Source organism: Eretmochelys imbricata, chromosome 9 (genome assembly GCF_965152235.1).
Source record: "Eretmochelys imbricata isolate rEreImb1 chromosome 9, rEreImb1.hap1, whole genome shotgun sequence".
Classification (NCBI taxonomy): domain Eukaryota; kingdom Metazoa; phylum Chordata; order Testudines; family Cheloniidae; genus Eretmochelys; species Eretmochelys imbricata.
This window is the reverse complement of record NC_135580.1, coordinates 42,255,375-42,272,822: the sequence shown is the minus strand read 5'-3', so window position 1 is coordinate 42,272,822 and position 17,448 is coordinate 42,255,375. Positions and strand designations below refer to the sequence as shown.

The following is a 17,448-nucleotide window of genomic DNA, read 5'->3' as shown; positions in this document are numbered from 1 at the left end:
TGATTTATTTGGGCATTACATACAAATACCTCAAGACAGAAGTTAGTCCTCCAAAGAAACAAAAAAACATGTTTCATTTTTATTTAGACTGGAGTATCAGGTATTAGCCCTACATATGTGAAGCAGTGAGTGTAACGTATATCATAGATACTACACTGTCCAAAAGGTATACATTGGAAAGTGGTGCACATAAACTTTTCACTGTCCTACTTTCTACATTTCTCAGCTAATGGTTCCAATTACTGGACATGGGGGAGTAATGCTTCCCCCCCCCCAATGTTTTTGCATTTGGTCAAAGTTCCATAGACTTCAGACCTGGGAAGGCCCTCAAAGGCCCATTTTTAAACAGGGGTCCCATACTAAATCAGTACAGCTGCTACTGGTCTGGTCTGGAGCATTGCTGGAGCTGCATGGTGCCAATCCCATTAAATTGACTGGGTCACCTTTCTGGCCAGATGGAACGGTGGGTGGGGCAAATTTCAGGGAGTGGGATTGCAACCTGGGGCACGAAGTCACATCATCACTCAAACGTGGCCCGGTCACCCTCTGCTCTGTCCAGACAGACGGGCATCGGGGCCAAAGGCTGTTGCATCAGGAGTCTATCCCAGTTGGGTGGAGCACAGAGGAGTCTACCAAGAACTTGACTCCTGGCAGCACCAGATCATGCAGTGTTCAGGTAAGAGAGGGAAGAATCCCTGGCCCAGGGAGACCCGAGGTCCATGTAGATGGGGTGGGAACTGGAAATTGCCCCCTCCCCCGCGAAACATGTGAATTGGTGCCAGTGTTTCTATCCCTTATCACACGTCTGAGCCTCCCTTAGAGCCCTGGGCGGGGATTACAGCCCAGCACCACTCCCCTAGAGTTGAGATTGAACCCTGGGTACAGCTGGACTCTCTGTGTGTTCCCAATACACCGAGACAAACACGCCTAAGTGAGTCCCAGTACACAGGAGACAAAAAAAAAAAAACAGGCAGGGAAGGACCCCAACCAACACCATCCAGCCTGGGGCATCGTGCCCTACCCCAGCCCTCTCGCCCCCCTCCCGCTGCACTGGCGGAGGCTCAGAGCGCCCCTGGATAGACAAAGCGCCCGTCTCTCATTGGTCAGTTTGCCTAACGCTGGGGCTTCTCCCGGCTCGGCGTGACCAATGGGCTCATTGACATGCAAATCAGAGGCTATAAGTAGGGCCGGGGAGTGGCGGCGCCAGGAGGGGGCGGGGGAGAGGGCAGTGGGGACGCTAGCGGGCCGGCTGGTGCAGAAGGCCGCCCCTGTGCACCGCTTGCCAGCTGCTGCCTCCTGCGCCCCTCCCCCATCCTCCCCCCAGCCCGCGGTGTCTGCGCCGCGCTCTGCCATGGCCCCGTCCTCTCGGCCCAGCAAGAGCCGGCCCAGCCGGGAGGAGGAGGATTTCTGTGACGCGAGAGGGGGGGACAGGAAGGTGAGCCGGACCCGAAGGGGTCCCAGGCAGGACCCGCGGAGGGGGAGGGGGGTAGGGGCTGCAGGACCCGCGGAGGGGGGTAGGGGCTGCAGGACCCCCGGAGGGGACACTGGAGCCGCGGCCTGGCCTCAGGGGGCATGCGGCAGTCGGTGCAATGTGTGTTCCCCCTTCTCCTTCCCCAGGCCAGGAAGCCGCTGGTGGAGAAGAAGCGGCGAGCGCGGATTAACGAGAGCCTGCAGGAGCTGCGGCTCATCCTGGCCGACACGGAGGTAGGGCCGCGGCAAGGGCGCGGGAGCGGGGGCGCCGCGCCGGGAGCCGGGGGGCCCTGGCGCGGGGCTGATCGCTGTCCTCTCTCGCCGCGCCCCGGCGGGCAGTTTCAGGCGAAGATGGAGAACGCCGAGGTGCTGGAGCTGACCGTGAAGCGGGTGCAGGGCGTGCTGCAGAGCCGGTCTCTCGGTGAGTCCCCCTCGGGCACGGGAGATGCGGGGGGGAGAGGGGAAGCCGCTTCCCTCTAACGAGGGGGCTGCAGCATCCCGAGAAGTGACGTGCCAGCCGTGCTGTGAAGGGGGAGGGGTTGGCATGGCCAGAGATCGCGGGTGGTGGGGGGAGGGAAGGGGCTCCCCCGCTTTGACTCCAGCTATGTGTGTTTCCCTATGGGTGTTGCTGCTGCTGCAGAAAGTGACAAGCTGCACCGGGAGGCTAGCGAGCGGTTTGCAGCCGGGTACATTCAGTGCATGCATGAAGTTCATACCTTCGTCTCCAACTGCCCGGGGATTGATTCCACCGTCGCTGCCGAGCTGCTGAACCACCTGCTGGAGTCCATGCCACTCAACGAAGGCAGTTTCCAGGACTTGATCGCGGATGTTTTGTCAGAACCCTCCGTCAGTCCCTGGCCTGGCAGTGAGGGGCTCTCCCAGCCAACGGGGGTGTCCCCTGCTGCTCTGAGCCTGGCCAGCCCCCCTTCAGCTCTTCTTTCGCCTTCCTCCAGTGAAGAGACCTGCTCCGATCTGGAAGAGACAGAGGCTGAGCAAAGCCCGGCCTCCCCAGCTGGACTGGACAGCTCCAGGACACACAACGTGCCTTCACCTAGCTTTTCCAAATCTATGTGGAGACCTTGGTAAATAAAGAAACTGTACAGGAATCAACAAAGATCTACCTAATAATGGGAGAATACTTGAGCACTGTGTTCTCCTTACAGCCATTGGAATGGACAGGGGCTTTCAGAGGGTGCATTTGTGTGTCTAACATTACTGTATATTGGGACTGCATAGATGGCACTCTTACACTGTCAGACCCTGACAGGTTAATTGTTAAACGTGTTAACATTTCATCTGTTTGTGTGTGAGATGTTTTGTAACAATTGGATTGTTTAGGAGAGTTTGGGGTGTGAGGGTGGGGAGGGAGGAAGAGAGATTTTTTTGTAGCAAAGCTCTTCGGTGGATGCACAGCAGTACTTCACAGCCTTGTCTCTTTCTCTGGGCCCTTATAAATGGCCCAAATATCACTCCCTTTTTCTATTAAGAAAAAGCCCTTGTACATTTTATATCTTGGTGGCTCACTCAATGAGAGGTATAGGAGTTAAGTGTGCATGCACAATGTTAAGAGTTATAGTGATAGTAAAGATCCCTGAAAGGGATTGGTGTGGTTAGAATTTTTATTATTTAGTGATCTAGAATCTTGCCTTCAGTGAAGGAAGAGTAAACTAGAGATCAGTTGGAATTAGACAAACATTGAAAATATTGGTGGCAGGGTGCCTTTTAGAAATCAGTGTTTTATGCACATTTTGCTTTTAGCACATCTGAGTTTATTGTGACTTTATGTATATTAGGGTGTCAAATGTTTTATTTTTAATCTTTTTAATAAAAAATATTGAATTCACAAAGGATTGCATGTATTTTGGAGTGTGATACACTTCTAACCACTTTAAAATTAAAAATCCAGTTCCATACTGTTTGCTGTTAAATTTGTATCTGTTGTGGACACACTGCTGGTAATTTAGCACTTAGTTCTTGTACTAAGCATTGTTAGCTCAAGTATTGGAATTTGAATGTTTCTTTTGTTTAATACTGAAAGATGCTTAGGATATTATTGAAGGGAGCAATGTAGTTGTGTTGTTGTTTGACTTTAGGACACTAAAATTCCTAGGCATGGTTACATGAATGCCATTCTAAAGAAACTGCTCTTAACTTGATTTCCCCAAGTAAGTCTCTTTTTGTAAAGCTGTAATTATAACTTAAGTACTAGGCAGATGCTTTACTTGTGGCTTGACTTTACCTGTACATTTTTTCTGCTGAGGAATGACAGGTGTTGAAAAGAAGTGTGTGAAATAGAATTGAAAATTTTCTTCAAAAAGGAAATACTTCCAGTGACTTCTGGAGCATCAACATTCCTGTATACAAGGTCATACACCTCAATGTTCCTATTTTTGGAAGATATAGGCTATTTATGCTGTGATATTACCTTTCACAGAGCTGTCATCGTTACAGGAAAAGTATTGTGAAGTTGCTTCCTTAGTACATGGAGGTATTTGAGCGTAGAACCATCTAGGAGAGGAAGCAAAATAAGTACATGGGGACTAAGACATGTAACTTTCCTTTGTTAACAACCCTATGGAACAATAAAATCAGATATCTACCTATGGAACAATAAAATCAGATATCTAAATTATTGGTAGACCTCTGCTTTGTAACTTTCTTTAAATTATCTGATGTGGGTGTTTTTTCATTCACAGCTGGGTACAGAGTTGTTTGTTTTCCCCAGTTGTGCTAAAATTCTCGCCTGCCTTTGAACTAGCAAGAAGGGCAATGCTCCTCAAAAGGGAGGTGAGAGCACTGCCTGTAAAGACCTTTCTGCTTTAGGGAGGGAGGGTGGTGTTTTGATGTGTAAATGGAAGCAGTGGCATGGACAGTTCAACTAAAAGTAACACCCAAAGCACAAAATGACATCTCCTGGAAACTGGCATTTCACAGAGTGAATACAATCCCAGATTTGCTTAAAAAAAAAAGCCATTGCCCTCCAGTAATACATTCATTTTGAAAATTTTACTCTCAGCCTCTGCTCACCAGTACTGATAACAATGCATTATAAAGATAAATGTGTATTATCCTGCAACATTAAAAACATTTGGCCCTACTTTTAGCCTCTAGCAAACAGTTTACTTATCAGATTTTCTCAAGGGGAAGGTAAAACCACAGGCTGTTTCCTCAACCCATCACCAACCAAAATGTTGAGCATTTTAAAGCCCTAGGCCAGGAATCACTAGCCAGCAGGGCACAGAATGGGAGACCTGCACTAATCTTTCTCAGGATGGGTAGGAAAGGGAAGACCGAAAGCTAACCTGCTCTAAGGCAGTGAAGTGGTGTGAATAGCGCCCCCTGCAGCTGAAAGCAAGCATAAGACATAATTGAGCTTAGGTTGCATGCACTTGCCTGAGTTTAGAGATTTAAGTCATCACGAGACACTTGGTGAAGTCCTGTGCGTTCATCCGTCTCAGAGCATTTTCACCATCCATCGCACACATCCAACAAGCCGCTCTGGCAGTGGTTGTCCTCAAGCTCCTCCAAGTGTACAGCTTGTGCGGAGATTCCCAGGCAGCAAGGGAAGTGCTCCGGAGTCTGTGGGAAGTGCAGCAGCTCAGCTTGGTTTCATTTCCATGAGATGAAAGAGACTCTTGGTTAGGGCTCTTCTGATGCCCCTGTGAAAGCAAAGTGCAAATCCTGACACTTCCACGATGGAAACATGGCCAAGAGACAACATCAAAAATGCCAACTTTGGTTCAGCAGTGGATTTTGTGGCTAGCAATAGTCATTCTCCACCCCCCTTTGTAAATGACACTGTAGATCGAGGGTAAAAGGCTTTCCCTTATAAAGCCTTGGAGAAGGGAAGCTAGGTGGTAAATACTGTGATTCCTTAACTATACATACTCACTGTATTTATCTCTCACACCCACATGCCCTACCTTCTGCATTTTGCTGCAGCTGAAGAAAGAAAGCACTGCCTGGTGCATATTTAGCCCACTCCGGAATGTTACAGCAGTGGATTGATGGCTTTTTGTAACTGTTGAATAATATAACTGAATACTCTAAAAAAGAAAAAAAAGGGAGTACTTGTGGCACCTTGGAGCTCATGAAAGCTTATGCTCAAATAAATTTGTTGGTCTCTAAGGTACCACAAGTACTCCTTTTTTCTTTTTGCAGATACAGACTAACATGGCTGCTACTCTGAAACCTGAATACTCTAGTGATTGTTGCTGCATATTTGTTTTTAGGGGCACTGAGGGAGTGACATACTAGCCCCGTAGTCATGCAAGTCCCCAGTGTGCTTCTTAGATTGCGTTAGTGGAGAAGCTGTGTCCACAATGAAATACACAAACAGCAGGAGGAGGTTTTAGTTTTAGGTATGTTAACTAAGGGCGTCTGCTCTTTTAATAAAACCAGAACGCCTGGGTATAAATAATAACAACAGAAACCAAGTGTGTGTACTCCACCCTTCCTGGAGGGAGGGAAATCTACTTTTCTTTCATAATTCTCAACAGTGTTTTAGTTCTAAGAAAAATCAGCTAGGCCCAAGCAATACAATTAGTCCCAAAAAGTGTCAAAAGCATTTTAGAAATGTGCTAAAGTAGGGGATTTTTTTAAATCCACAAATTAGGTTCACAGAAAGTTTACATCCTCTGATTATGTGTTGCTGGATTTCTAAATTTGCATTTCTGTACCTTACTGGAAAGGTGTCAGATGTAACACTTTCCTGACAAAGGCAGGAAGAGGTGAGCATTGGGGAGGGAAGGAGGTTTCCAGCAGCTCTGATGGAAGGGGGAAAAAAAAAAAAAAAAAATCAATGCAGCCCTTTTCAAGTCCACTCACAGAAACTGCCTTTATTCTTTTCCACTCCAAAGTAATATAAACACGCTCTCTGATCTGACACCGCACCCCATTGTAAAAGGAAAGAGAAGCAGCCCACAAAAAGAGGATCTCTTGTTTGATATGCAGTTGAAGGCTTAGATAAGGATGGACTCATTCTCTCTCCCCCTTCCAGTATATATTAGTTACTCACACCTGTTGCAGGGAAGAATTGGCCCCTGGTAGAGCAGGATAGTGCTGATGATTAATGAGCTAGGCATGATAGTGCTCATGATTAATGAGTCAAACATTCTTATAAACATAGTGGCAATACCATCAAATATTTTTGAGCAACTGTATCTTGGGCAGGATGTAGAACTTAGCCATCACTTAAAGGTTCACAATCAAGGTTATTATATTCTAAATTTGACCTACCTTTTCCTTATTTACATTAGCAAATGTGTGTAATTCTCCAGTTTTTCCCTCGAAACAGATGCTTTAATTCTCTTAATTAAAAATAAAACAAAGGAATTAAAAAAAAAAATCAAAAGTCAGCAGGCCAGTACTCATAAGCAGCCCTAGAGAAACAGACCAGGATGAACACAAACAGCCAGGAGAAAAAGACAAATCCAAACAGATTTCATTTCAAGCTTCCCAGAAGTTAGTCCAACAATATCAAGGACTAAGATTTTTAAAGATATGAAAAGTGTTCTGATAAGGAATATAAACCCTTATAATTGATTTTATATGCATGGTTTATTTTTTAGCCAGAGTGCCTTCTATGAAAAAAATACAGGAACTATTGGAACTCAATCCTGACATCTGAAATATTTTTTCTCCTTTAAATTCTCCCTCAAAACTCACTTCTTTCAGGAAGCCTTTCTATTACTCATTGTTGGTATTACAGTCATGCCTAGAGGCCCCAGTGAAGATGGGGCCTCATCGTGCTAGGTGCCGTACAACACCCGCAAAAGACAGTCCCATAACATCTAAACAGACAAAGGGTGTGAGAAAAATAATTATTCTCTCTGTCCAGATGGGGACCTGAGGCACTAAGACTTTGCGCCAGGTTGCATAGGACACGTTCAGCAGAGCCAGGTATTGAACCAAGACCTCCTAAGGCCACGTCTACACTACCCGCTGGATCGGCGGGTAGTGATCGATCTATCACGTCTAGTGTAGACGCAATAAATCGATCCCCGATCGCTCTGCTGTTGACTCCGGAACTCCACCACGGCGAGAGGCAGAAGCAGAATTGACGGGGGAGCAGCAGCCGTCGATCCCACACTGTGAGGATGCAAAGTAAGTGATTCTAAGTCGATCTAAGATACGTCGACTGCAGCTACGCTATTCTCGTAGCTGAAGTTGCATATCTGAGATCTATCCCCACCCCCCACACTCCCCCACCTCCACTGAGTGTCAGGCCAGTACCTTAATTACAAGGTCTTCCTTCCCCTGAGAATCTGACCTTGCTTTCCTGCACCTGAACAATGGTTCCATATACTATTTATACATGGTCTGCTATGGAGTGCCTGAGCCCAAAAACCCTTACACAGATAGTCCTTGCCCAAGTAGTTGGGCCCACTGAATTCACTTACCTTTAAATGTAAGCCGAATAGGCTGTGTGCTCCATGGGCAGGGCTTGGACACAGTAGAAAAAAAGACACTCATTCGTTCTCTGTGACTGTACCTCTATATACATCATTGGTGATACTGACCCTGGAATACTGTGTAGAGTCTGGTGTGCATGTTTTAAAGAGAATGTGGAAAAACTGGAGAGGGTGCAGAAAAGAGCCACTGAAATGATTCAACCACTGAAGAAAATGCTTTACAGGGAGAGACTTAAAGAGCTCCAGCTGTTTAGCTTATCAAAAAAAGATTGAGAGATGACAATGACTGCATAGAAATATCTTTGCAGGGAAAAAATACTAGGTACTAAAGGACTCTAATCTAACAGAGAAAGGCAGAACAAGAACTAATGGCTGGAAGCTGAAGCCAGAGAAATTCATTAGCTTCTCTTCAATGGCCTTATCTTCCTTGAGTGCTCCTTTTGCACCTTGACCATTCAGTGGCCCCACTGATTATTTAGCAGGCTTAAGAGGTACTAAATAAGAATTGCCTCTCCCCGCGTGGATTCCAGGACAAGCTACTCCAAGAAGCAGTTATTAATGGCATCTAGACATTTTTTATCTCTGTATCCCATCCTGAGGTAACATACCCAGTCAGTATGGGGATAGTTGAAATCCCCCATTATTGGTGGGTTTTCTGTTTTTGTAGCCTCTAATCTCCCTGAGTGTTTCATAATCACCATCACAGTCCCAGTCAGGTGGTCAGTATTATATTTCTGCTGTTATACTCTTAGTAGTCAAGCAGGGAATATGTATCCAAAGAGACTCTATGGTACAGTTTGATTCATTTAAGATTTTTACTATATTTGACTCTTTGCTGTCTTTCACACATAGTGCCATTCCTTCACCAGCAAGCTTCTGTCATTCCTATATATTTTGAACCCTAGTATTATTGTGTCCCATTGATTGTCATTGTTTCACCAAGTTTCTATGAAGCCTATTATATCAATATCTTCATTCAATACCAGGTGCTCAAGTTCACCCATCTTAGTATTTGGACTTCTAGCATTTGTATACAAACACTTATAAAATTTGTCAATAGTTAGTTGTCTGCCATTATGTGATGTAATTGAGTGGGGCTCTTTTTCATTTAATTGTTTCTCTTCAGTTCTGATCTGTACTTTATGAACATTTATCCTCTCCTCTTTACTAAGATATAGAGAATCCCCTTTAATAAATCCTCCCCTGAGGGATGTATCTGTCCAAATTATATGCTCCTCCACATCTGTCAGCTTTCCCCCAGTCCTTAGTTTAAGAACTCCTCCATGACCTTCGTAATATTACACACTGTCACTTTGGTTCTATTTTGATTGAAGTGGAGCCCATCCTTCCTGTGTAGGCTCCTCCTTTACCAAAAGGTTTCCCAGTTCCTAATATACCTAAACCCCTCTTTGGCGGGAGGGATAGCTCAGTGGTTTGAGCATTGGCCTGCTAAATCCAGGGTTGTGAGTTCAATCCTTGAGGGGGCCATTCAGGGATCTGGGGCAAAAATTGGGGATTAGTTCCTGCTTTGAGCAGGGGGTTGGACTAGATGACCTCCTAAAGTCCCTTCCAACTTGATATTCCAGGATTCTCTTCCCAACAGCATCATCTCATCCATGCATTGAGATCCTGCACTTCTCCCTGTCTAAGTGGTCACAAAAATGCTACCACGGAGGTCCCGGACTTTAATCTCTCACCCAGCAGCTGAAATTTGGCTTCCAGGTTCTCCTTCCTTTCCCTAAGTCATGGCTACCTATATGTACCATGACCACCAGCTTCATCCCCGCACCTCATTTAAGTCTTTCTAGTTGTGTCAAGAGGTCCGCAACCTTTGCTACCAGTTGGCAGAACCATATGGTGAATTGCTTATCATCACAAACCCAACTATCTATATTTCTAATCCCCCATTACTATTAGACAGAGACAGGTAATAATTAGGTCCCCTCCCCCAGAGGGCTATCGTCAGGGCGAGATGATACCATGACATAACCTTGAAGGAGGGTCCCAATCATTAGTTTTAATTTAGATATGACAAAATAGAGTTAATCTAGACTGAAAATACATATTTTTTCCTTTGTGTCTGAGAAAATGCAAAGATTAAGTCTTTCTGTAAGAACTAATGGAGTTAGTAATCATGGTCATTCCTCTGGATCCACAACTAGATTACAAGTAGAGCTGGGTCAAACTTTTTTTTTTTTTTTTAAAACCACAACCAAAACAATTGATCAAAGGCTTTTGGCTTTTTGTTTGGAAAAAAAACAAAAACGAATTGTAATTAACTTTTTAGGTTGTGGTAAAAATATTGTTTGAAAAAAGTTTTGATTTTTAAAGTTTCAGTTTTATTTATAATCAAATTTTATTGAGGTTTTAGGGGAAAGAAAACATTTCAGTTTCCCTATGATGTAATGCAGTAGAGATTTTTTGACCAGCTCTAATTTAAAAAAAGAAGCCTTTTCTCTGCCTTTCCTCTGATACTAGTGTGCTCTTGTTGATATGCTAGGGAAGTGGATGGGGGGTAATCAGCATAGGTAGTTTGAATCTCAGTTTAGCAAGGCAAGGTGGCAATTCCTCATTTATGCTATTCACTTTCTTTCCCCTTGTGCTCTCATCTCTCTCCATTCCTTCTGCTAGGATATCATTCACCTCATACTATTCTGGTTGCTCAGATACTCCCAAAACTGATAATAGAATCACAGGGTTGGAAGGGACCTCAGGAGGTCATCTAATCCAACCCCCTGCTCAAAAGCAGGACCAATCCCCAACTAAATCCAAGCCAAGACTTTGTCAAGCCTGACACCACCTCCCTAGGTAACCCATTCCAGTGCTTCACCGCCCTCTTAGTGAAAAAGTTTTTCCTAATATCCAACCTAAACCTCCCCCACTGCAACTTGAGACCATTACTCCTTGTTCTGTCATCTGTTACCACTGAGAACAGTCTAGATCCATCCTCTTTGGAACCCCCTTTCAGGTAGTCAAAAGCAGCTATCAAATCCCCCCTCATTCTTCTCTTCTGCAAACTAAATAATCCCAGTTCCCTCAGCCTCTCCTCATAAAAATCATGTTCTCCAGCCCTCTAATAATTTTTGTTGCCCTCTGCTGGACTTTTTTTAATTTTTCCACATCCTTCTTGTAGTGTTGGGCCCAAAACTGGGCACACTACTCCAGATGAGGCCTCACCAATGCCAAATAGAGGGGAATGATCACATCCCTCGATCTGCTGGCAATGCTCCTACTTATACAGCCCAAAATGCCATTGGCCTTCTTGGCAACAATGGCACACTGTTGACCCACATCCAACTTCTCGTCCACTGTAACCCCTAGGTCCTTTTCTGCAGAACTGCTGCCTAGCTGCTCGGTCCGTAGTCTGTAGCGGTGCATGGGATTCTTCCATCTTAAGTGCAGGACTCTGCACTTGTCCTTGTTGAACCTCATCAGATTTCTTTTGACCCAATCCTCTAATTGGTCTAGGTCCCGCTGTATCCTATCCCCACCCTCCAGCATATCTACCTCTCCTCTCAGTTTCGTATCTGCAAACTTGCTGAGGGTGCAATCCATACCATCCTCCAGATCATTTATGAAGACATTGACAAAAACCAGCCCCAACCCTTAGGGCACTCCGCTTGATACCGTCTGCCAACTAGACGTGGAGCCATTGATCATTACCCGTTGAGTACGACAGTCTAGCCAGCTTTCTATCCACCTTGTAGTCTATTCATCCCGCCCATACTTCTTTAACTTGCTGGAAAGAATACTGTGGGAGACCGTGTCAAAAGCTTTGCTAAAGGCAAGGAATAACATGTGCACTGCTTTCCTCTCATCCACAGAGCCAGTTAGCTCATCACAGAAGGCAATTAGGTTAGTCAGGCATGACTTGCCCTTGGTGAATCCATGCTGACTGTTCCTGATCACTTTCTTCTCTTTGAAGTGCTTCAAAATGGATTCCTTGAGGACCTGCTCCATGATTTTTCCAGGGACTGAGGTACATTTTTGTACATTTGGCAAAGCATTGTCAACAAACAAACAAACAAACAAAAAAAGGCCAGGGTTTTTTTTGGGTCAGAAGTATGATTTTTAAGTTGGCTCAGCAGTAACACCAAAAATAATTTAATCATTAACATGAGCCAGCATAAAGAAACAGGAGTACTCATACTTGTGCATACTAGTTAATGTATTAAAAACACACAATGAAGAAAATAGAGAAAAGTGTGCTCTGTGGTTACTAGATGTGTCAGGGAATTCCCCCCCGCCCACCTCTTTGTTCTACTTGCTACCCTAACCATACAAACATGTCAAAGCATAAAGTACTTTGTGCCCCAGCTGAAGGCAAACACTGCCTGATGCTTTGCTGAATAGTAAAAAGACCTTAATGCAACACAACATTAAGGGCTAGTCTATACTAGAAGTGCTACATTGGCCCAGCTGCACCACCGTAGAGCATTTGGTGAAGACACTTTATGCCAAACAGGAGAGAGCCTATCAATATAATAAATCCATGTCTGCAAGAGGTGGTAGCTATGTCAGCAGGAGTAGCTCTCCCGCCAACATAATGCTGTCCACTATGCTGGTGCTTCGGCTTGTGTAACTAACATTGCTCAGGAGGGTGGCTTATTCACAACCTGAGCAATGCAAGTTATACCAAAGTGGTAGTGTCAAGCTGGCCTAAAGGTCCCTCTGGGGGACAGAGTCTGGTCTCACTGGCAGCAGGTCCCTAAAAATGGTCTCACTTCTGAATCCACCACACTATTCAATGATTCATAGGACTTGTGTTATGCCTGCTGCATGCAGTGCATCAAAAACAAGGATACACTACCTGCTTAGTCAGGCTGATTCAGCACTGAGAAACCTTTATTCTTCCTCAAATGTAAGAGATCATTGGACTGGAACCAGCAGCCTGATGACTTGCCACGTAAGCAGCTCCCTCTGAATGCCCTAAATTGTTAAACCTTCTCCCTCCAGAGTTATTTTGCAGCTAACAGTTGCAGGTTGGACAGCATGTACTGTAAAATGCTTGGAAAGCTCTGTACTGTTGATAGAGGTGGAACTAGTGTGCTCATCTTTTGTAAGTCATTGGTTACACCTGGAGTCTTAAAACAAAAAGTTAATAGGGAGGATGAATTCAATCACATCAACTCTTCCTTCAGTGAGTGGCAGGAATGACCATTCTACACTTCAGTTCCTTTAACAAGTGCCATGATAAATACAAGTAACTAGTGGCTCAGTTTTACAAACTACTGTTTAAGTCTTTCTCACTAACTCCATTAAAGTAAAAACCAGACAGTATTCAAAGCCAGGGGCACTGGCAAGTTGTTCTCAAACACCTTGTGCACTTCCAGTGGAAATGCTGTCCAGTGCCACAACCCCAGCAGGGTGGAGGGGTAAACTATTCAACAATTATCTCCTTCAGCAGCAGATCAAAGGTATTTTTGAGGCTACATTGGTAAGTGCTGGATACACTGTTGCATACAGGATATTTTCTGAAAGCTAGGTATGATGTGGCATGCTGTTGAATGCTACTGTTGAAGAGGTGGAGCCCATCCCATTTAGCTGTCTCACCCAGAACAGACCAATTTGGCAACTGCACACACAGAAAATGGGCAAATGGTATTACTGAATATGAACATCTTCCTAATATTTAGCAGCCAGAGTTGAAGTCCTCCAATCCCCAGCAGTTATCTGTTGGCTAAAACTGTTCTGTTTTGAAGTAGTTTGAAGCGTGGGGCAGACAAAAATAAATTTCTATTTGGAATGTGGAAACATGAACTGAATCAACATTTCCATGTTCAATTAAAGTAATATTTCATTTGAACTCATTTTAAATTCAGGCCATGCATCTATGAGGAGAATCTAGCTCTAAATGCACAAAAAAGAAAAGTAACCACCCCCCAAAAAAAATCCAGAGGTAATACAAAAGAAGCAGCAGTAGGAAAAGAAGAACAAATGAAACAAGTGGAGCAAAACAGCCTCCAGCAAATCCAAATGTGTGTGAACAGTGACATCTATAGGCCACAGAGAGAAATATTCCAACAGGCCATTGCTCCAGTCTGCAGCTTAAATTATTCCCAATAGTTTACAATGTGAAGAAAACCACCCATCTTTAATGCTGTCAGAGGAGAACATGCCAGATGTACTTCTTTTGACGTATACCCACCTCTCTCACAACACAAACCACACTTCTGTAAGAATTCTTCACCTGTCAGGGTGGGCAGCTTCTGTTCTTTGTCTCCAAGCGTTCCTGTTGAGTGTGTCTTCCAAGCTCACTCCTAAATTTGTCCTCCTTCAGTGTTTTGCACCATCTTTTTCTGGGTCTTACCCATGGTCTTTGTTCTATGAGTACCAGATAATGTACTCTCTGGGCAACATACACCAACTTTTCTAAGAATCAATACACTCTAGTATATAAAACTGCAGATATAGCATCAGAAGCAGAGATAATACTGGAAAGCAGCCAATATAAAGGAAAAGGTATATTAAGTTTAACCATAGTATGTATTCAGGAAAGTAATGCTTCTTGAGAAATCGTGGTATTTGATTGCATTGTTGCTTCTTTAAACATTTGTACTCTTCCCCTTTGCTACCTGCAAATTATGCAGCTTGTAGTGCATTTTCCTCATTCTTCCACTGTACATTTGTGTATTTATTTTAATTATAAGTGACTCCTATGCAGAGTTTGCAATTCTGTGGATGATTTGATGCTAATAAAGGTTAGTATACACGTCAACATTTTAAGGCATTTTGCAAAGTCTGAATTTGTAAAAAGAAAAGGAGGACTTGTGGCACCTTGGAGACTAACCAATTTATTTGAGCATAAACTTTCGTGAGCTACAGCTCACTTCATCGAATGCATTCAGTGTATTTTCCACTGAATACATCTGATGAAGTGAGCTGTAGCTCACAAAAGCTTATGCTCAGATAAATTGGTTAGTCTCCAAGGTGCCACAAGTCCTCCTTTTCTTTTTGCAAATACAGACTAACATGGCTGCTACTCTGAAACCTGAATTTGTAAAGGTACATTGCCAAGTTAGTGCTTTGGTCAGAAAACAGTAATAATTTTCTGGCTCCAAAGGAGTAAGTTTGCAAATTTAGGCCCTGATTCTACAAACACTTAACACAGACTTCAGTGGGACGTAAATCCTTCCCTGTTCAGCAAAGCACCTAAGGGGATGCTTAAATTCTCTGCTAGATCAGGGACAGAAAAAGGACACATGGTAGTCAGAGACCACCATTTCAAATTAAAAAAGGCCTTTTCTGAAAGTTAGTTTGAACTTCATATATAGTGCCTGCTTTCTGATCCTTAAATGGCACTTTTCCAGCAGCAATTCCATCTCAACACACCAGGAAGGTAAATTGTCAGTATTAATCTAACAGAGGGGACAGATTGGGCAAAGCACCAAAGTGTTTGAAGTCATATTGTGCCAGTGGCAGACAAAAAAACAGAACCCAGGATTCCTTGCTTCTATTCCCCTTTCTAAATCTGTCACAAATAGTTCTGTGACGAGTTGTCTTAAAGGATATTTTCTTAATGTTCCAAATCCAGCAGTGTCCACATCACAACTACCGCTTTTCAGATAAACTGAGTTCTGTCTTGCAGCCACAAAGAAACGGTCGGGTTGCAGGAGCAGCAGCGTGCACTGTCAGAATAACACTCCGGGTAAAAAAAATGGGTTATTCCACATTCCATGGACAGTAATAACTACTAACAAGTTAACAGGCACCAAACACACCTGCGGTAAAATCTATGGAAAAAACAGGAAAGGATTAGCGATTAACTGAAATTGAGCACAAGTTTTGCACACATGCTCAGTGTGTGCAAGTTACTATTCTTTGGCTTCATAGCCTAGTACAAATATTTCAGTCTACTGAATCCGGAAAATTTTGATTTTGAAAATATCTGGGTAAAATATAATTTCATATTTTCATTCCTGGATGACTTTTTACTTGCTTTAATGTGTCCTGGATCTCTGTTTTAATATGGTATCTGACTTTTCACATTTCCACAATACAAATCACTACTCTCTCTTCCCAATTATAGAACATTTTTATACATCTGATAAAAAGGCCTGTGATTGTTACCCAAAGAACCTGTCGAAGTTATCAATCTGGCTACTGTTCAGCAACCTGTGTGAAAGATGGTAATCTCAGTCCACAAATGCCCACAATACAAAAGCCATCACCATAATTGGCACACCCGTTTGTCGGTTTCAGGGAAGATCTCAAAGTAGGCCAATTTATCCTCACACCTAAGCAAGTCCCTGACTAAATGGGGTAATCTGGGGAATCTTGCACTGCTGCTGTATGGACTGTACTAACTCTGGATAAAGCTAACTTTGGTCTCCACAATTAATTTTTATTTATTTATTACTAGGAAAGCTCAATTTACTTTAAAAGAAAGCACTGAGCTCAATCTAGCGCAATTGACCCCTAAACCCCACCCTTTCAAGCAGATAAACCAAGTTGCACTTTTTTTTTTTTTTTTTTAAATTGACTTTCACCTTTGTGTGGCTTTTGGAAACCATATTAATTCTCCCTGATACAATGGGTTTCTTTTGAACTATAGCACTTCAGAATTCCCTTATACAGTAGACAAATACACACTCCGTTTTGGTCAATGTAGAACTACCCTTTGCTTTAAGGTTCTATGAAAAACCTTATATGTCTACCCCTTTCATAGAGCCTTTTGTAGCACCTCTATTATTAAGGCTTAGAATTTGGCATGCAGTTGTGGTAATTGTGAAAAACAGATCTACAATTCTAAAAAACTGAGCCTAATAGTTTTTAATCTGTTTTCCTGTGGTAGGCCCGAAATTTAGGTTTTATAAAAGCTTTTAATCAAATCTAAAGCCAACAGAACTATTTTCACTCCAGTGGAAACTAATTTTTTTTTGAAAGTAGCATTCCAAACTCAAACATTGCAGCATTGTGTGAGGGCACAAGAATGCAAAAATGTAGTTAGAAATGGATTATAAACAATTATTTTCATGAGCTAAAGTTCAAACTTATAGAAAAACACACATACGGAAAGTAAATTAGCTTGAAGCATTGGGTTTTAATACTTTACAGCATTACTAACACCACAAAGGTAGGTATGTCTAATAGTGATTAAACATGACTGAGTTTCAGGGCGTGAAACTGGAATTCTGGTTTCCTCACCTGCTCATTACAAGGATTTAGAGGAGGGCGAAAGAACAAGTAATGATAGTAGTCTAGTTGACATTTAACAAAAAACAAGCAGGAGAATGTCGCCTTCTGGTGTTTTTGAACAGCTAACGCCCATTAATTCACATTCAAACATACTGAAGTCAGGGGTGCTTCCCCTGCCAGTCACTTTGTCCAGAGTCTCAGAACCACTAAGCCAACATTTTCAGCATGCAAAGGTTGCATTTTCCATTTTGAACACTAAGTTTACTATTCTGAGACATTAGCAAAGATTTAATTTTATCTGCTTTGGTACAGTAAGCTATTAGTAATTTGTATAACCTTCACGTTTGAAATAGTAGTTTACATATGTTAGGTATAACTGGCATATAGTTACCCCCAGCTATAAAAGGTCAATAAATAAAAAGGCAGC

At 43.2% G+C, this 17,448-nt stretch overlaps 1 protein-coding gene across 2 annotated transcripts; it reads left to right on the top strand.

The window, feature by feature from the left end:
* The first annotated feature begins 1,221 nt into the window (after nucleotides 1-1,221).
* On the top strand, nucleotides 1,222-4,102 carry LOC144270473 (transcription cofactor HES-6-like). Of its 2 annotated transcripts, XM_077826956.1 has the most exons (4): nucleotides 1,222-1,435; nucleotides 1,618-1,704; nucleotides 1,810-1,891; nucleotides 2,111-4,102. In XM_077826956.1, the coding sequence occupies exons 1-4, from the start codon at nucleotides 1,352-1,354 to the stop codon at nucleotides 2,554-2,556; spliced, it is 699 nt and encodes a 232-aa protein (XP_077683082.1). In that variant the 5' UTR covers nucleotides 1,222-1,351; the 3' UTR covers nucleotides 2,557-4,102. The 2 variants fall into 2 exon arrangements, with proteins under 2 accessions (XP_077683082.1, XP_077683081.1); XM_077826955.1 differs by having other exon boundaries at nucleotides 1,618-1,891.
* Nucleotides 4,103-17,448: the final 13,346 nt, after the last annotated feature.

Coding starts and splice junctions, on each gene's coding strand:
- LOC144270473 (XM_077826955.1), top strand. CDS start 1,352: ATGGCCCCGTCCTCTCGGCCCAGCAAGAGCCGGCCCAGCCGGGAGGAG. Junction 1,436..1,617: donor CGAGAGGGGGGGACAGGAAG/GTGAGCCGGACC, acceptor CTCCTTCCCCAG/GCCAGGAAGCCGCTGGTGGA. Junction 1,892..2,110: donor GCTGCAGAGCCGGTCTCTCG/GTGAGTCCCCCT, acceptor CTGCTGCTGCAG/AAAGTGACAAGCTGCACCGG.